Raw genomic sequence first — 14,387 nt, forward strand, 5'->3', positions numbered from 1 at the left:
GGTGAACTGCATCATTTAATCGCGCAATCTTGTTGTCCATGGCCCTTAATTTACTATCCATGCAATCATTTATTTGTATCTGAATGGAAGTTGAGGCAGTTTTAAAAATGTCTGCCACTGTTTGTTCCAGGGCTCCTATTACCTCATTACCCCTGCCTATTCCAATATGATCGATAACATCTGTTTGTATCCCAATTGATCTCGACCTACTACCTTTTTTTTCTAGTGCATTTGAATGCCCATTACAAAGGTTCCCTTTCTCCCCTACTTTTCCTTTTTTTTATGAGCTTTTTTCCTCCATCGATGGTCCCACTGTTTGTTGTACTCATAGTCTACTTGAAATCCCTGGGCTTGCCTGCACATTTGCATCAAGCGATTCCATTGTGTCTATTATTGAACTATTCACGGTTGATTGCATATTACCATTATCATGTTGCATATCTGTGCCTAAATTTAAACACAAGGTATTTACTGGGGGCTGTCCTCTAATTACTGTATATATAGGAAGTTTAGAGGGGTCTAACGAGAGTCTTCTTTGTGCAATTTCTATCTCATGGGATAAAACGAGTTCTGCTCGTGTAATAAAATCATCTAGTGTCCCAGCCGAGCCCTTCCTTTTACTCATTGTTAAATTAGACATAGTCGAACAGCAATACAAAGCCAAAACAGGAAGGTGTACGGCAACTAAAGCAATAAGCAATAATTCATTACAATCCAATTCGCACTAGTAGAGATGAGTAATTTGTGATTGCGCCTTTCTTTATGATTTTTTACAATAGCCAAATGCCTTTACTATTGCCAGAATTACTAATTGATAACTGCAAGAAGCGGTATCAGAATAACTTCAGTCGTCCTGAATATTTTTCAGAGATACCTTAAGCTGAGCCGAAACCAAGAAAGTGGGCCCGGCCCAGCCTCTTCCGGCCTCTGACGGCCGCAGACGGCCCTGCCCTTGTCCCGCGCTTCTCCTGGCGCCGCCCGCGCGCTTCCCGCGCAGCGGGTACCGCGAGTTGTTTTAAAGTGGCTGTGGGCCAATTCAGCACAGGTGAGAGCAGTCCTGGGGATCCTGGGAGATTGAGTCCTTCGGGAGCGGCAGAGAGTTCAACAATAATCCCTCACAAAGCGGGGCCCACGAGCGGGTACCGAGAGTTGTTTTAAAGCGGCTGTGGGCCAATTCAGAGCAGGTGAGAGCAGTCCTGGGGCTCCTGAGAGATTGAGTCCTTCGGGAGCGGCATAGAGTTCAACAATAATCCCTCACGAAGCGGGACCCTTCGTAGCGGGTACCGTGAGTTGTTTTAAAGCGGCTGTGGGCCAATTCAGAGCAGTTTACACCATGGGCACGCCAGCCCCTCTGTAGTTTATCTATTTATTTATTTGGTTATTTGATATTGCATGTGACTCACTCTAGAAGGAGTATCTCGACACTATGCTGCATGAGAAGAGAAATTGAGGGAATCTAAACAACCAAGTATTAAGCCCCTTATTAAAGGCGGGGGAATCTGGGCAAGAGCAAAGTCTAAGAGGGAGTTTATTCCAGTGATAAAGGGCAGTGTTAGAGAAAGATCTGCCCCCATATCTTGAGGGACAGATACAAGGGATCCCTAAAAGCGCCTTGTCCTAAAATCTCAGTCATCTTGAAGGAATGTAGAGATTTAATTGAGAAGACAAATAAACTGGCTGAGACTTGTGGAATGCTTTGTGTGTCGAACAATAGAGTTTAAAGTTTAAATATGGCACACTTCCTAATAGGCAGCCAATGAAGCTTCCTAAGGATCCTGCAGGAAGGCGAGTAAGAGGGAAGATTACAAATTAGCTGAGTGGCAGTGTTCTGGACCACCTGCAGTTCGGACAGCAGAGTGGTGTTTACTGAGGTCAGCAGGGTGTTCTCATAGCCCAGGTGACTGGTGATAAGAGACTGGACAAGAGTCTTTGTACTGGAATCTGAAAGCACGGAAGGGCTTTTTTTTAAAAGCCTCATGGTAGTAAAACAGATGCCACGGGAGGCGCTAACTTGACCTTTTCACGGAAAGAGATTGATCTAATCTCACACCAAGATTTTATACTATCTGCTTAGGTGCAGGAGCAGAGCTGAGTTATGTGGGCTACCAATCGGCTGACCATGTCTCGGTCACTTTGCCATATAGCACGATCCCGGTCTTGTTGCAGTTTAATTGGAGACAGTTGTTACTCATACAAACAGCAACTTCCATCATGCAGTTAGCAAGTGTATTCTTCACCTTGTCAGCATCAGGACCAAAGGAGTACAGTAGCTGAGTATTGTCTGCATATGACACGATCTCCACACCACAGGCTCTAACGATTCGGGCTACTGGTGCCACATAGATGTTAAACAAAGTAGGGCTCAGGCACGTTCCCTGGGGTACTCCCTTATTCATATGCATCAGGCCAAAGCAGGTGCTCTTATGCCTACTGGTGACTTCCACTTGATTTCCCTTGTGCGAGGCTCCTCAGGCCCCTCACAACACAATTCAGGCCAATTTGTGTGTGTTGCGATCATCCGTGGAGAGGCGGGTACCTGCCGCACTTCTGTCCTATTCCCACTGGTGCACCCAGTCTCACCACAGCCGTAGTGCCTGGGGCTCCCAGATCATCCTCACCACAGAACTACACTGCTCTGAATCCACCCTGCGCTACTCTCACAACTCCTGGCCCTGGGCAGCCACACACTACAGACCAAATCTTTCTTTGCACACCGACAGCTTGTGCAAGATGGCAGCCACCACACTAGGCCTCCAGGATGCTCCGGTACTTTCTTCTTCTACCGTACCTCAGTGGTGGGAGACAAACCATTTAACCACACCTCCAGAGTCATTACAGACTTGTCCTCTCCATTCCAGTACTGGTTTGGTCTGAAGGGTGCTGAAGAGTGCTAGTTACGGGAGATAGGAGTGGAGCACCCAAGCCACATAGCTGCTTCACGAGGTTGCTGACCACACCCACCAACCTCTGTGATTTAAACAGTTTTACTATTGAGCTCTTAAAATACAGACATGGCCTAGGCTAGGTTTTCATACTTTTAGTACTTTTTTGCTTGGACTAGTCACTGTTCTGTTTATAAACATTCTGCTGCCTATAGTTTTTTTCAGAAACAGTGTTTACAGGAAATGTATTTCCTTCATCTGGGTCAACAATGCTGCAATATCAAAGGGTTTGTATCAGACCTTGCTGTGGGGCCAAGTGATAAGCAGGAGCTTGTGGGCCTCAGCAGTGGGGACTAGGGTCGTTTGCCTGTGCTGTCACGGGGTCTGTCCTACTATGGCTGAGATAACTGGGCCAAGTACAACCCGTTTACCACTTGACTCTAAGTGGGAGGGACGGCTTCTAAAGGAGGTAATGTGGGCATGTAACAATCTCAGAACTCAACAATTATCCTGCAGCACAATAAATGATTGTCCAAATATTGCTTTAACTTTAGAAATGTTCTTTATTACACACACTGAAATCTGAATATTACACAGGGCATACTAACAGGCAAACCACAGGAACTGGTGTTAAGGCTAATGTGCCTTTGGATACCATGCACCCGTTATAAAATTACCCACGTGTCCCTCCTCTGTGAATGCTAGTCAGGTTCCCTTTATGGTTAGAAGTATCTATGCAGCATGAATGAATCAAAGCTCAAATGCAGTTGAACCCTATTTAGCATAAGCAGCACTTAGCTCAGCACAATCCACTTTACAATCTTACCAACGCGCTGTTCACATTGCAACAGGCAGGGAACCAGCAACACAGATCTTCACTCACTCCTGCTTCTTAATGGAGACACGTTGTTTGCAGGAGCAGCTTTTCTCTGTCCTTACAGGCACCAGTAGCAGATGACAGCAGTGGGCTCTCTTCTGCGGTCCGTGAGCACAAACATAAGTACAAAATACACTTCTTGATCAGGGCGGCAATGACGTCAGCAGGCACACTTCTCAGTCACAGCAGTGCGGTTGGTCACAGCTACACTTTTTAGAACAGCAGAGAGGTTGGCTGCTAGTCGCAATTCTGAGCACAGGGGCGAGGTCGGCTGCAGTCGTACTTCTTGTCACAGTGGCGAGGCCAGCCACACATAAGTAACTCCAGCCTGGAACAGCAATACTGGAGATAATAGGGACAATCACTCATGGGGCTCACAGATCATTGTCCTTCATCTTCCTTTTACTGGTAGACTCCCCAACAGCACCAGGGTCTTGCCACATATAGCTGTCCCCAGACAGTCTCACCTCCTACAGGGTTGGAAAGCACCATTCCTCTTTCAGCAAGCTGGCTGCCTTTTAGGTGCTTCAGGTCAGAGGAATAGCTACTTCCAGCAAGACATGACTTCAGGTGATGTTCAAGTCACCTCTGGTTGCACATCAGTCATATGAGTACTCTGTGGCGCACTCTCTTCTTTGGTCTAAGAGAACTTAGAACTGGAACAACAAGTGTGTCAGTGGCTCAAGCTTTATGCAGTCAATGCAGACAAGAGATGTGATCCACTGTCTGCACGTTCTGAACAGTTTGTGTTGGTTCTCCTTTCATGTGTCCTTTCCGGCTTCCTCTATAGACACAGTCTTTATGCCCAGTGATGCTCCTCATAGGAGGGTGTTAACCTGTAGCCACAATGCAGGCACAATGTAGTGTGAGCTTTCTGCACCTGGCTGTCATCAGCCACAGGAACAGTGAATATGGACAGAGGCTGACCTCACCTAAAAGGTCCTTCTCCCCCCAAAGAGACTGCAGAAGCACCATTCCCCTCCGCTGTCTACCAAATGTCAGTGCTGCAGGAAGAATAATCAGAAGCTTCTCCCAGCAAAAGGCCTAATCAAATTTCTAATGAAGCCTTGTCGCCTTCCTTCCCGCTTCAGTGTCTAGGACTTTTGCCTCCGGCTTCAGAAATGTTGCAATGCTCTCCTACAGTCTGGTAAAACAATGTCATCTCGATCTTGTACACAGGAATAGATCAGGAGTTTCCAAAATGGGTTCCACCGGCCTCCTCTGCTCTGGCTGACTCATACACATAATGGGTGTACCAAACAGGCTACATACACAACCACATGCATTATCCACTTAGGACTAGGTTCTGGGTTACAGCATAGAAGGGGAATTTTACACGAGTAGGACAGTAGGCCTCAACTCCAGTGACACAGATGAAAAGACCTGATCACGACTAGCGATTCACAAAACATTATGACTGCCGCCATCACTCTATATGTTAAACCCATGACAGAGAAAGCAATCCACCATCAGCAAAGTGGTAACACTCTTGATCCACACCTCTAGGTCACAGGACGTTCCATGACCTCAATCGTATCAAGGGAGAGGCCAGGCATCAGAGCTTACAATAGATTACTGTGAGGCTAGGGAAAAGATTAAAAAAACAACAGAAGACCAGATACTCGAGGCCAGACACCCTGGGCAGGGGATCATGACTTCACACCATGCAGAGGACATTCCTGCCCCAACACTTTTTGATGTCACTTCACCCATCCTGGTGATTCTAGTAAAATGACACTACTTTAAGGGTCTCATCCATTGGAGCACAGACTCAATTTCTCAGATTTTTATGGTTCTGTTGAATCTGATTAAGAGTTACATTAGGGACTCATAGTTTGTTTCCAGTTCAAGTGTTTACTTTTGGTCCATTAACCACAATCCTTTACTTTATTCAACAAGTTTACCATGGAAAAAGCGACTCAACATATTGTAACCCAGGGATTTTTTAAAGCAATGTTCTACTTGTGGTGAAGACTTGAGACAGTGAATTTTTAAGTCTGTAAGATACTCTCTTACCTCTTTCTCGTGATGTAGCTGTGGTAACAGTCAGTGTGCATGACAGCCCATTGGTAGGAAAGCCACCTTTTGAAGAGGCCATATTTATTGCAAACGGGGCATGCTGTAGATGAGTTCCAGCAATGTTGTTGTTCCATAAGAGCTGCAAAGAAACCAATGTGTAAATAATGAACAACACGCTTTTAAGGAAAGTCAAATGAGATGTCTGTCAACTGTAAAGCTTTAATTTTAATAATGTTCTCAAAGAATGATACTATATACTGATTCCTATGAATGGACGTCAGATATTGCCATAATCTACTAGACAAGCAATTTTGTAGGCAAAGCTCACGTATATAAAGTTAATATATGAAATAATCATGATAAGGTAATCATATGCAAACACAACTCTATATGTCTTGCATCTTTCTGTGTCATGCCTTGCTTAAATGCAGCCACAAATTCCCTGTAACAAGTGTCGAGCAAATATATGAATCTCATGCATGACCCCAAAATACTTTCCAATTAGACCTCTCTATGGACACTCTAACAACCATTCACAACATTTTGACGAGCTGCTTATTCAACCACCCAGACGGTGATTTTAGAAATCATAGTGGCAGGAGAATGCTTTAAAATACCACAGTACAATACAATCAACAAAGCATGCACATTATATTGTCCACTAAACTCTATACACTCTACTTAATGTCAAACGCTGTATTGCTCTTGTTCTCTTGTTGCATGTTTCTGACTTTTTCAGGCCTTTCTTGTAATCTACTCTAACTTTACCCTCACAGTTCCTTATGAAGCCTGTTTCCTGCACTGAGCACAATGTGTTTAAAAATAATACCTATTTTTGTTACTCCACACTTCTCCAGCCTTTTGTTCAAGAACTCTACCTCCATGGGAATATGCTATCTCCTGTACTTATGTTAGACTCCCAAGGTGTATAAAGGTCATTTCTGTCTTTGCATAAAGTCAAAGGTCCCTTACTCGAGTCTGAGAACAGAGTTTTAAGCCTGTTCCCTGGCCACACCCACTTTCTACCCCTATAATAATGTTATGGTAACGATCTGCCATTCTCTGAGGCTAGTTATACAGATGCCCTTTTTGAAATATGGACTAGTGAGCTATGAAGGGCCAAGATATTCAAGACAATGAATCAGGACCCCTGGTTCTTTTTACTGCAACGTAATCATTAGGGCTATATTCCTCTCTGTTGCATTCCACCGGTCCTGTCTCCAAGTAAAAATACCAGCAGGCCCTTCTTTAAAATGTGGCATGGGAATGAAGGGCTCGTCAGCACTGTCACCCTTGCTGCGGTGGTGCGATCTTCATGTGAACCTATCATCGCTACTATTGATATGATCCTGTGGTAGCTCCTACTGCTTATGTTATCACCCATAACTAAATGAGTGGCATCCAAAGCATTAGACATTATGGGCCTCATTTATGAAAAGTGACGCATTGCTGCGTGAAAACAGTGATGCGTCACTTTTCTTGGTGCCCTCCTTCTGACATGCTGGATGCGTCATATTTACAGTACGATACATCATGTCGCAAGGAGTTAGAGATATGTCCGTATTTCTGACGTATCTGTATGCACAAAAATGACGCATTGCTGGAGTGTGTCACAAAATTGATGCAACTCCAGCAATGGGTCAATTCACATGGGCAAGTCCCATTTGAAATGTGCCTGCGTAAGTCTTACGCCTGCTGTGAGGCAGGCGTAAGATATTGACGCATTTGTGTCTTGTCTCATAGATTTCACTGCGTCACTTCTATGAGGCTTACTTGCGTCGGAACGCCCACCAGGTATAATGTGACGCAGGGGTTTACAAAGTGACACATCTACCTAGATGCATCACTTTGTAAATATGACTCAACGTGGCACATTTTTTATACAGCTGGCGCGTCACAAAAAGTGACGCAGCGGTGGCGCAAAAGTGACGCAAGGGATCATAAATAAGCCCATATATGCATAGTTACTGTCGCTTTTCAGCAAGGGGGTCCCAAGACGTAAGAACTGTTACTGACCCTCTCATGAATCCAATAAAATCTGCAAGCTTATAGGGCTTTACCTGGCTGTTAGTGCACCCAGCATCCTTCCAATTCCATGTCCTTCTATTATCCTGCATGGGCACTGCTCTCCTTGAAGATGTGGGCGACCTTGGGGACACCCTTGATCGTTTCCGTTGTTCCTCCTCAAACTCTAGCTTTCGTCTTCTAGAGTACTCTTGCTGGCGGGGGCTCAGAGACAGACCCTCTTCTGTCTCCCTTCCCCAGTCCTTCTCCATCAGGCGACAAGAAGTGATGTTGACACGGCTTCGCATAATCTCATGTATCTCCAGTCTCCTCTCACACTTTTCTTCATACGTTTCCAGGAGACGCTGGTGGCCCGGAGGCGATCTGGCAGCCTTGCTGGTCATGTCTAGAAAGGTCTCGTACAAATCCTGCTGGTTCAGTAAGTCAGGGAGTCTTGTATGAGTCTGTATCAAGTAAAAGAATACCACTTAGAAAGGTTGATAAAAATGTGTTATTGATTATTTCTTCCCACCCTGGTTGGTCTCCATTATCTAGAAGCTTCTGCCACCCCGACCCACGACTAAAGCTGACATTTCTTCTTTTATTGCCGGGTGATGTCCTACATCACCTGATATGGACAAACCCTGTCTTTTCTCCAAATGTGGAGCCGAGTCCAGCCCAGGGAATTTTCTGCAATGTCTGCATGGCTGCTATTTTTGTTATTATACACTGCCTGCTACTTTGTTTTCCGGAATGTTATCTTTTTCTTGGGCTAATTCACAGTGAAAACCTAGTGATATATTAACCGCTTCCGTGCGGCGCCGATTCCGCCCCTGTGCTGGAGATTCCAGAACAGGGCGCGGTCATGACGGAACCGTTCCGTCATCAGCACAGCTCAGCCGTGACTGATGACGGAACGGTTCCGTCACAAGCATGGAAGGGGTTAAGGGAGATTTGAAGTCAAACCATGCTTGGCAGATATTACAGGCCATACACCATGATTGGGTGGTATACAAGAGCTGCTAGGCCCATATCTTGTTTCAGTGGCCTGATTTGTAAGCGTGCGGCAAAGAATTTCTTCTTTGGGGTTATGGCAGCTGCATGTGACACATTTCAGGAGTAAGTCGTCCTTGTAGTGTGGTACAGCCAAATGCCTTACCCTTTAGCACACTGATGTGGAACCTGACAAACTAATCATCTGTTTTATAAGGCTCTAATAGTTCAGTCCATTTCTGGAACATATCAAAGGCCCTTACTTTACTCTGCAAGGGCTACCTATGTAAACATTCTCACTCACAGCCATACCTTGGACTCTTGCCTTACTGGATCTACACTATAGTGAAGGTCTCCCTCATGTACAACAGTTGACTGCAACCCCCTCGCACTCTCTGGAACTGTTCAACATGATATGTTTACTCTTAACTGTAGAGATTACCTGGGAAAGTATACAGCCCATCTGTTTGCATCCTTCCCATAGAACAATGGAAACTCACTCTACTTGTGTTCTGCTTTAGGGAAGGTTTTTGCTGTGATACAGCACAGGTTCTTTTTGAACAGGGTCTGTATGAATTGCAATGCTCACTCATTCAGTCAGAGGTAATCACGTAAAGTGCTCAGTTTGAGGTCAACCATGTTTGCACATTTCTGCAATAGTCCCACATGAAGCGGGACAACTCTGCTAACACTTGAATTTTTTCCTCAAACTTTGCTCCATGTGGGGTAGCTCACACGTGTGCCTAACCCAAGTCACCATCTGCCAACTGGCACTAGAAGCTTATCATAACCACCTCCTGTTTCCTCCCTCTACCACAACCCCTGGATTGTAGAAGTTGGCTAGCTGTGACTACCTCGAGTGAAATATAGGACATGTCGGGAGGTGATTCTCACCAGCTATCCACCGCCAATGGCCAGTAGAAGCCCTTGTATTTAGTCTTTCTGTTGGACTGGCCATACAGCACTCCAGGCCGAGAGCATGCGTAAAGACCTGTTCTATAGTAGTTTGCAAAAAAATGCAAAAAAACAAGGCACTCAGTTATACAAACTGTAAGAGTTGTTGGGGAGAATTTGACAGAATGGAATACAGTTTAATAAGGTAGGGCTGCTGTGAACATCTAGTGATGGAAGTTTATGGGGTTATTGCCAGGACTTTGACATAGATTCTCCAGGCCCAGGAAGTGCATCTTGATGGCTGTGTTGCATACTGAAAGAGAGGTCAGAGCTCTAAGTTGCAGAGTGGTCTGGCTGATATGCCTACAGAAACAGATGAGGCTAAGACGATTTAAGCAGCACATCGTAGCACATTGGCTTTACAGTGGATGCTTCTGTAGGTTGAAAGGTAAGGAAGATTGGTGCCTGAATCACTTCAAGACCTCAATGAACATCTAGAATGGGACCTGAGGGTCAGGGCCAGCCTGGTGTCAATCGTGGTAGGATAAGATGGACATGAGCATTTGCAAGAGTATTCAAGTAGAAAGGTTAATATCTTGGGTGAGAAATGCATGTGGGTGTGTGTTGACTGATAGGTACCTAGGTATCAAGCTTCATAGCGCTGTAAAGAGTATGAGGAACCTTTCAGGTTACCTGGGTCCACAAGTTTGAGAACATGAACATAACTTAGAAGATGTAGATGAGGGGCTTTTTGAAAAGGGACATTTTGGGTTATTTTTCAAAGTGCAAGTGCAAAGGGGCAAGACTGATGATTGCCAGGATTCCTTCCAAAGTTTTGCAATACAGCTTAAAATGACTTGTTTTCAGGGTCCATATAACAGAAGCTTGACACCTCTGCAAAGAATGGTACAAATCCATGTGCACCTTTCGTAATGCTTGTGTAATACAGACTGGAGCAAGCAGTGTCTGTACCACGGCAAAACATGGAACAAGCTTTTGCACTATTTTTTCGGATTACATAGTAATACGAGGACAATACACACTTTCTATATATTGAAGTAAATGTAGTATTTCAGATTTCAGGCAAAAACAGGTATTTGGTTGTTATCACATAAATAGGAAAAATAGTGCAACATCAGTTCACTTTCTTTGTCTATATAACTCATGGATTTGGAATTATTGGTAAAAATCTCTGGCTCACTTAAAATGAATAACAAGCTATAGGTATGCTGCACATGGATGTAAAACCCATTTTTTCCATTATTGCTCCAGTTCAAAAATCTTTTTGTGATATAGAATGTTGCTCAAGCTGTTTGCCTCATTTCCAAAGCAAAGTTGTTGTAAACGGAATACCTTTTTACTGAAGTGTAAACTTCTGTGATATAGCCCCCAAGTCTTATCTTTTTGCATGTCATGACTTCCAGCCTGGGAACATTTTGGCTTCTTGTGAGGCCTTGAAGACTATAAAGAAATGCAGCTATTGCTAGTGTAGATTAGGCCGGATTATAATTTAAATTAGGAAGACTGGGCTGTTGGCGTGGTTCACTGAGCTGGCACACCCATACTCGCCCTTTGGCTGAATTGACACTGAGAATAAAATACCACGGGTGATGTTTTTGCCAACACAAAGCTGACAAGTGAACTGGTGGATATCTTTGAACATGGCAAACCATTGAGGTGGAGTGCCACCCTGCCGTGGGCAGGGCAGGAGGCTCTGCCTGCAGGCTAGCACCACCAACCTGCAGGGAGTGGCCCCTCAATGGGGGGGGATTGAGGGAGAGGTTCACCTTGCAGAAGCCCCAGATTCCTCCCTGGTCTGATGCTACTCTTCCCCAGGTAGGTGGGGTTGCCCTGCCCAGTGCCTGGTGACCTGGCCTGTGGGAACAGGGCAAAAGTGATGATTTTGCCCACCTCTCAAGGGGGATTACTGGACGGTAATATGCTTACAGGTGCCCCTGGACTCTCCCAGGTCTGATGCCACCCTGTCCTGGGTAGAGAAAGTGGCCCTGCTAGGTCCCTGGAGCCTAGCCTGAAGGGACCAGGCCTCCCATGCAAAAGATGAGTTCCTCCATCTCTTCTGGTGCTTTACAGGAGCTGCTCAGCCCATATGAGCCCCAGACTCCTCCATGGTTTGATGTCACGCTGCACTGGGATCTCTCTGGTGGCTGGGTCTTCCTGAGGAGGGTGGTTTCCCTCTATGCTCCATACCCCAGAGGGGCACATGAGTCCACCATAGTATGCAGCCACCATGCCCTGCGTATGGATTGCTACCCAGTCCATCAGATAAGGATGCCTCTGGTTGGGGCCTTCGCCTTTCCTGGTGGCCGAGTCTGGGGAGCAAAGAGGGGTCAAACCTCCAGAAAACACTCCTATCCCATTGAGGCTGCCTGTGAAGCCATTTTTCATTTAGTGGGAGGCCTCCCACATATCCTAGATCTCTCATCCCTCTTCACAGTGCCAGGCAAGAGTCACGGTCAACAGGTACTTGTTTCCACGCTGATTCTACAAAGTCCATTTCCTTGGCTGTGGTTTCGCTAGATAATAGGTAGGGACAGTGGGAATCTCAGTCATCGATAGATGCGCCTCACTAATTAGATGAGGCATTTTGCTATTTCCGTACCGCCAGGCGGTTGCTCCTTCTGGGATATTATTGCTGGCCATCAGCGTCAAAACGGTCTTGCTTCCAACAACATAACATTTGATCTGGAGTACAGCCACACTTAAAACTGTCCTAACAGGAACTGGGATCACGTATAGGCTAGGGATAGTACACCCTCTAGTACTATTCTAACAATTCAAATTGTCTACGAACAGTCCTGATAAATTTAAAGTATGATTAGCAGGACATTAATAATCAATATGTTATATGTACTGATTATGTGTATGTAATTATGTGAGACCTATTCTGAATTCAAGCCATATCAATTGTAATGATGTACACTTCTATATATTAATTGTCACATGCACACATCTATAATAATTCTAAAGCTATTGAATAAACATTCCTATTTCTAACTATATTTTTACATTCAGTAAGCCTACTATAATCTACTTTGTATAAATTCAAAACTGTTCTAACCAGATTTAAATATGAATGGATAAACAGTCTTAGAACAATATTGTTTACAATAATGAAATATGTGTGATGCAAAACAGTGTACATCTAAGCAATTAGTTTGACATGTTATTGTTCATGAATACTTGGCACATTTTAAGAGTGTCCATTAATGTAGTCAGACAAATATTCTTCTTGAATGAGAAATACATTTGTAAACCTAAATCAGCCAGAGCAACATCTTTACACTGAGGCCAAATACAGGGAGATCTTTCCATTTCTCAAATCCCTTTTTCCTCCAATCATAAGTTGCTAACAATTGCAAATCATAACTCAGGAATCTACTGTCTAAAATGTTAGTGTTTTGATGATGTTATCGATCTTTTCATTTTTTATTTCCCCTGCATACATGTAGGAATGAGCTATGTACAGATCTGGAGCTTCTGAGTGGTATAGTAAATTGTTGATTTTGTTTAGTCTGATTGCTGTACATAGCTTTGCTACAATGAGGCCCAATGTGAATTTTTGGAGTAGAAGAGACCATCGCATGTGTATGCAGGTAGGTGTAGGGAGTGTTTGACATGGTGTGCAGTCATAATATCGAGTCTTTTATTTCGACTGGACAGAATATCGAGTAAAAAATATAGAATGGACATAATATCGACTAGACATAATATAGACAACAAAAATATTGACTAGAGAAAATTAATATCGAATAGAATGGACATAATATCGAATAAAAAATATAGAATGGACATAATATCGACTAGACATAATATAGCCAACAAAAATATCGAATTTAAGGTAAGTTAATAATAATTTTTATTTTTTGTGTAATATAAGTCTGTAGCGGGTTGTGGGTTTATAGGGGAATAGGGTGGGAAGTAATTTAATTCTAATTAATTAAATATGTTAATTTATTTATTGATATTTATTTAGAATTAATTGTTAATTACTTATTAATTGGTAATTAATTAAAATATAATTGGTAATTAATTATAATTGATTAATTGATAAATATTTTAATTTTAGTAATTTATTTTCTGTAGCGGGTTGTGGGTTTATAGGGGAATAGGGTGGGAAGTAATTTAATTATAATTAATTAAATATGTTAATTTATTTTTTGATATTTATTTAGAATTAATTGTTAATTAATTATTAATTGGTAATTAATTAAAATATAATTGGTAATTAATTATAATTGATTAATTGATAAATATTTTAATTTTAGTAATTTATTTTCTGTAGCGGGTTGTGGGTTTATAGGGGAATAGGGTGGGAAGTAATTTAATTATAATTAATTAAATTTTTTAAATTATTTATTGATATTTATTTATAATTAATTGTGAATTATTTATTAATTGGTAATTAATTAAAATATAATTGGTAATTAATTATAATTGATTAATTGATAAATATTTTAATTTTAGTAATTTATTTTCTGTAGCGGGTTGTGGGTTTATAGGGGAATAGGGTGGGAAGTAATTTAATTATAATTAATTAAATTTGTTAAATTATTTATTGATATTTATGTATAATTAATTGTTAATTATGTATTAATTAGTAATTAATTAAAATATAATTGGTAATTAATTATAATTGATAAATATGTTAATTTTATTAAATTATTTTCTGTAGCGGGTTGTGGGTTTATAGGGGAATA

General features: G+C 42.7%; 1 protein-coding gene across 3 annotated transcripts in view; it reads right to left on the reverse strand.

Moving 5' to 3' along the window:
- Nucleotides 1-14,387, reverse strand: part of TRAF3IP3 (TRAF3 interacting protein 3) — a 356,734-nt gene that overhangs the window by 250,730 nt on the left and 91,617 nt on the right. For 2 of the 3 annotated variants that reach the window (XM_078644495.1, XM_078644494.1), the window contains exons 2-3: nucleotides 7,839-8,246; nucleotides 5,776-5,917 (exon numbers count right to left, since the gene is read on the reverse strand). In XM_078644495.1, coding sequence (XP_078500621.1) covers nucleotides 5,776-5,917; nucleotides 7,839-8,186 — 490 coding nt within the window. In that variant the 5' untranslated portion in view covers nucleotides 8,187-8,246. The remainder of the gene's footprint in view (nucleotides 1-5,775; nucleotides 5,918-7,838; nucleotides 8,247-14,387) is intronic. The other variant, XM_078644496.1, reaches the window with a different exon arrangement.

The sequence above is a fragment of the Lissotriton helveticus genome, chromosome 5_1, assembly GCF_964261635.1.
Source record: "Lissotriton helveticus chromosome 5_1, aLisHel1.1, whole genome shotgun sequence".
Classification (NCBI taxonomy): Eukaryota; Metazoa; Chordata; class Amphibia; order Caudata; family Salamandridae; genus Lissotriton; species Lissotriton helveticus.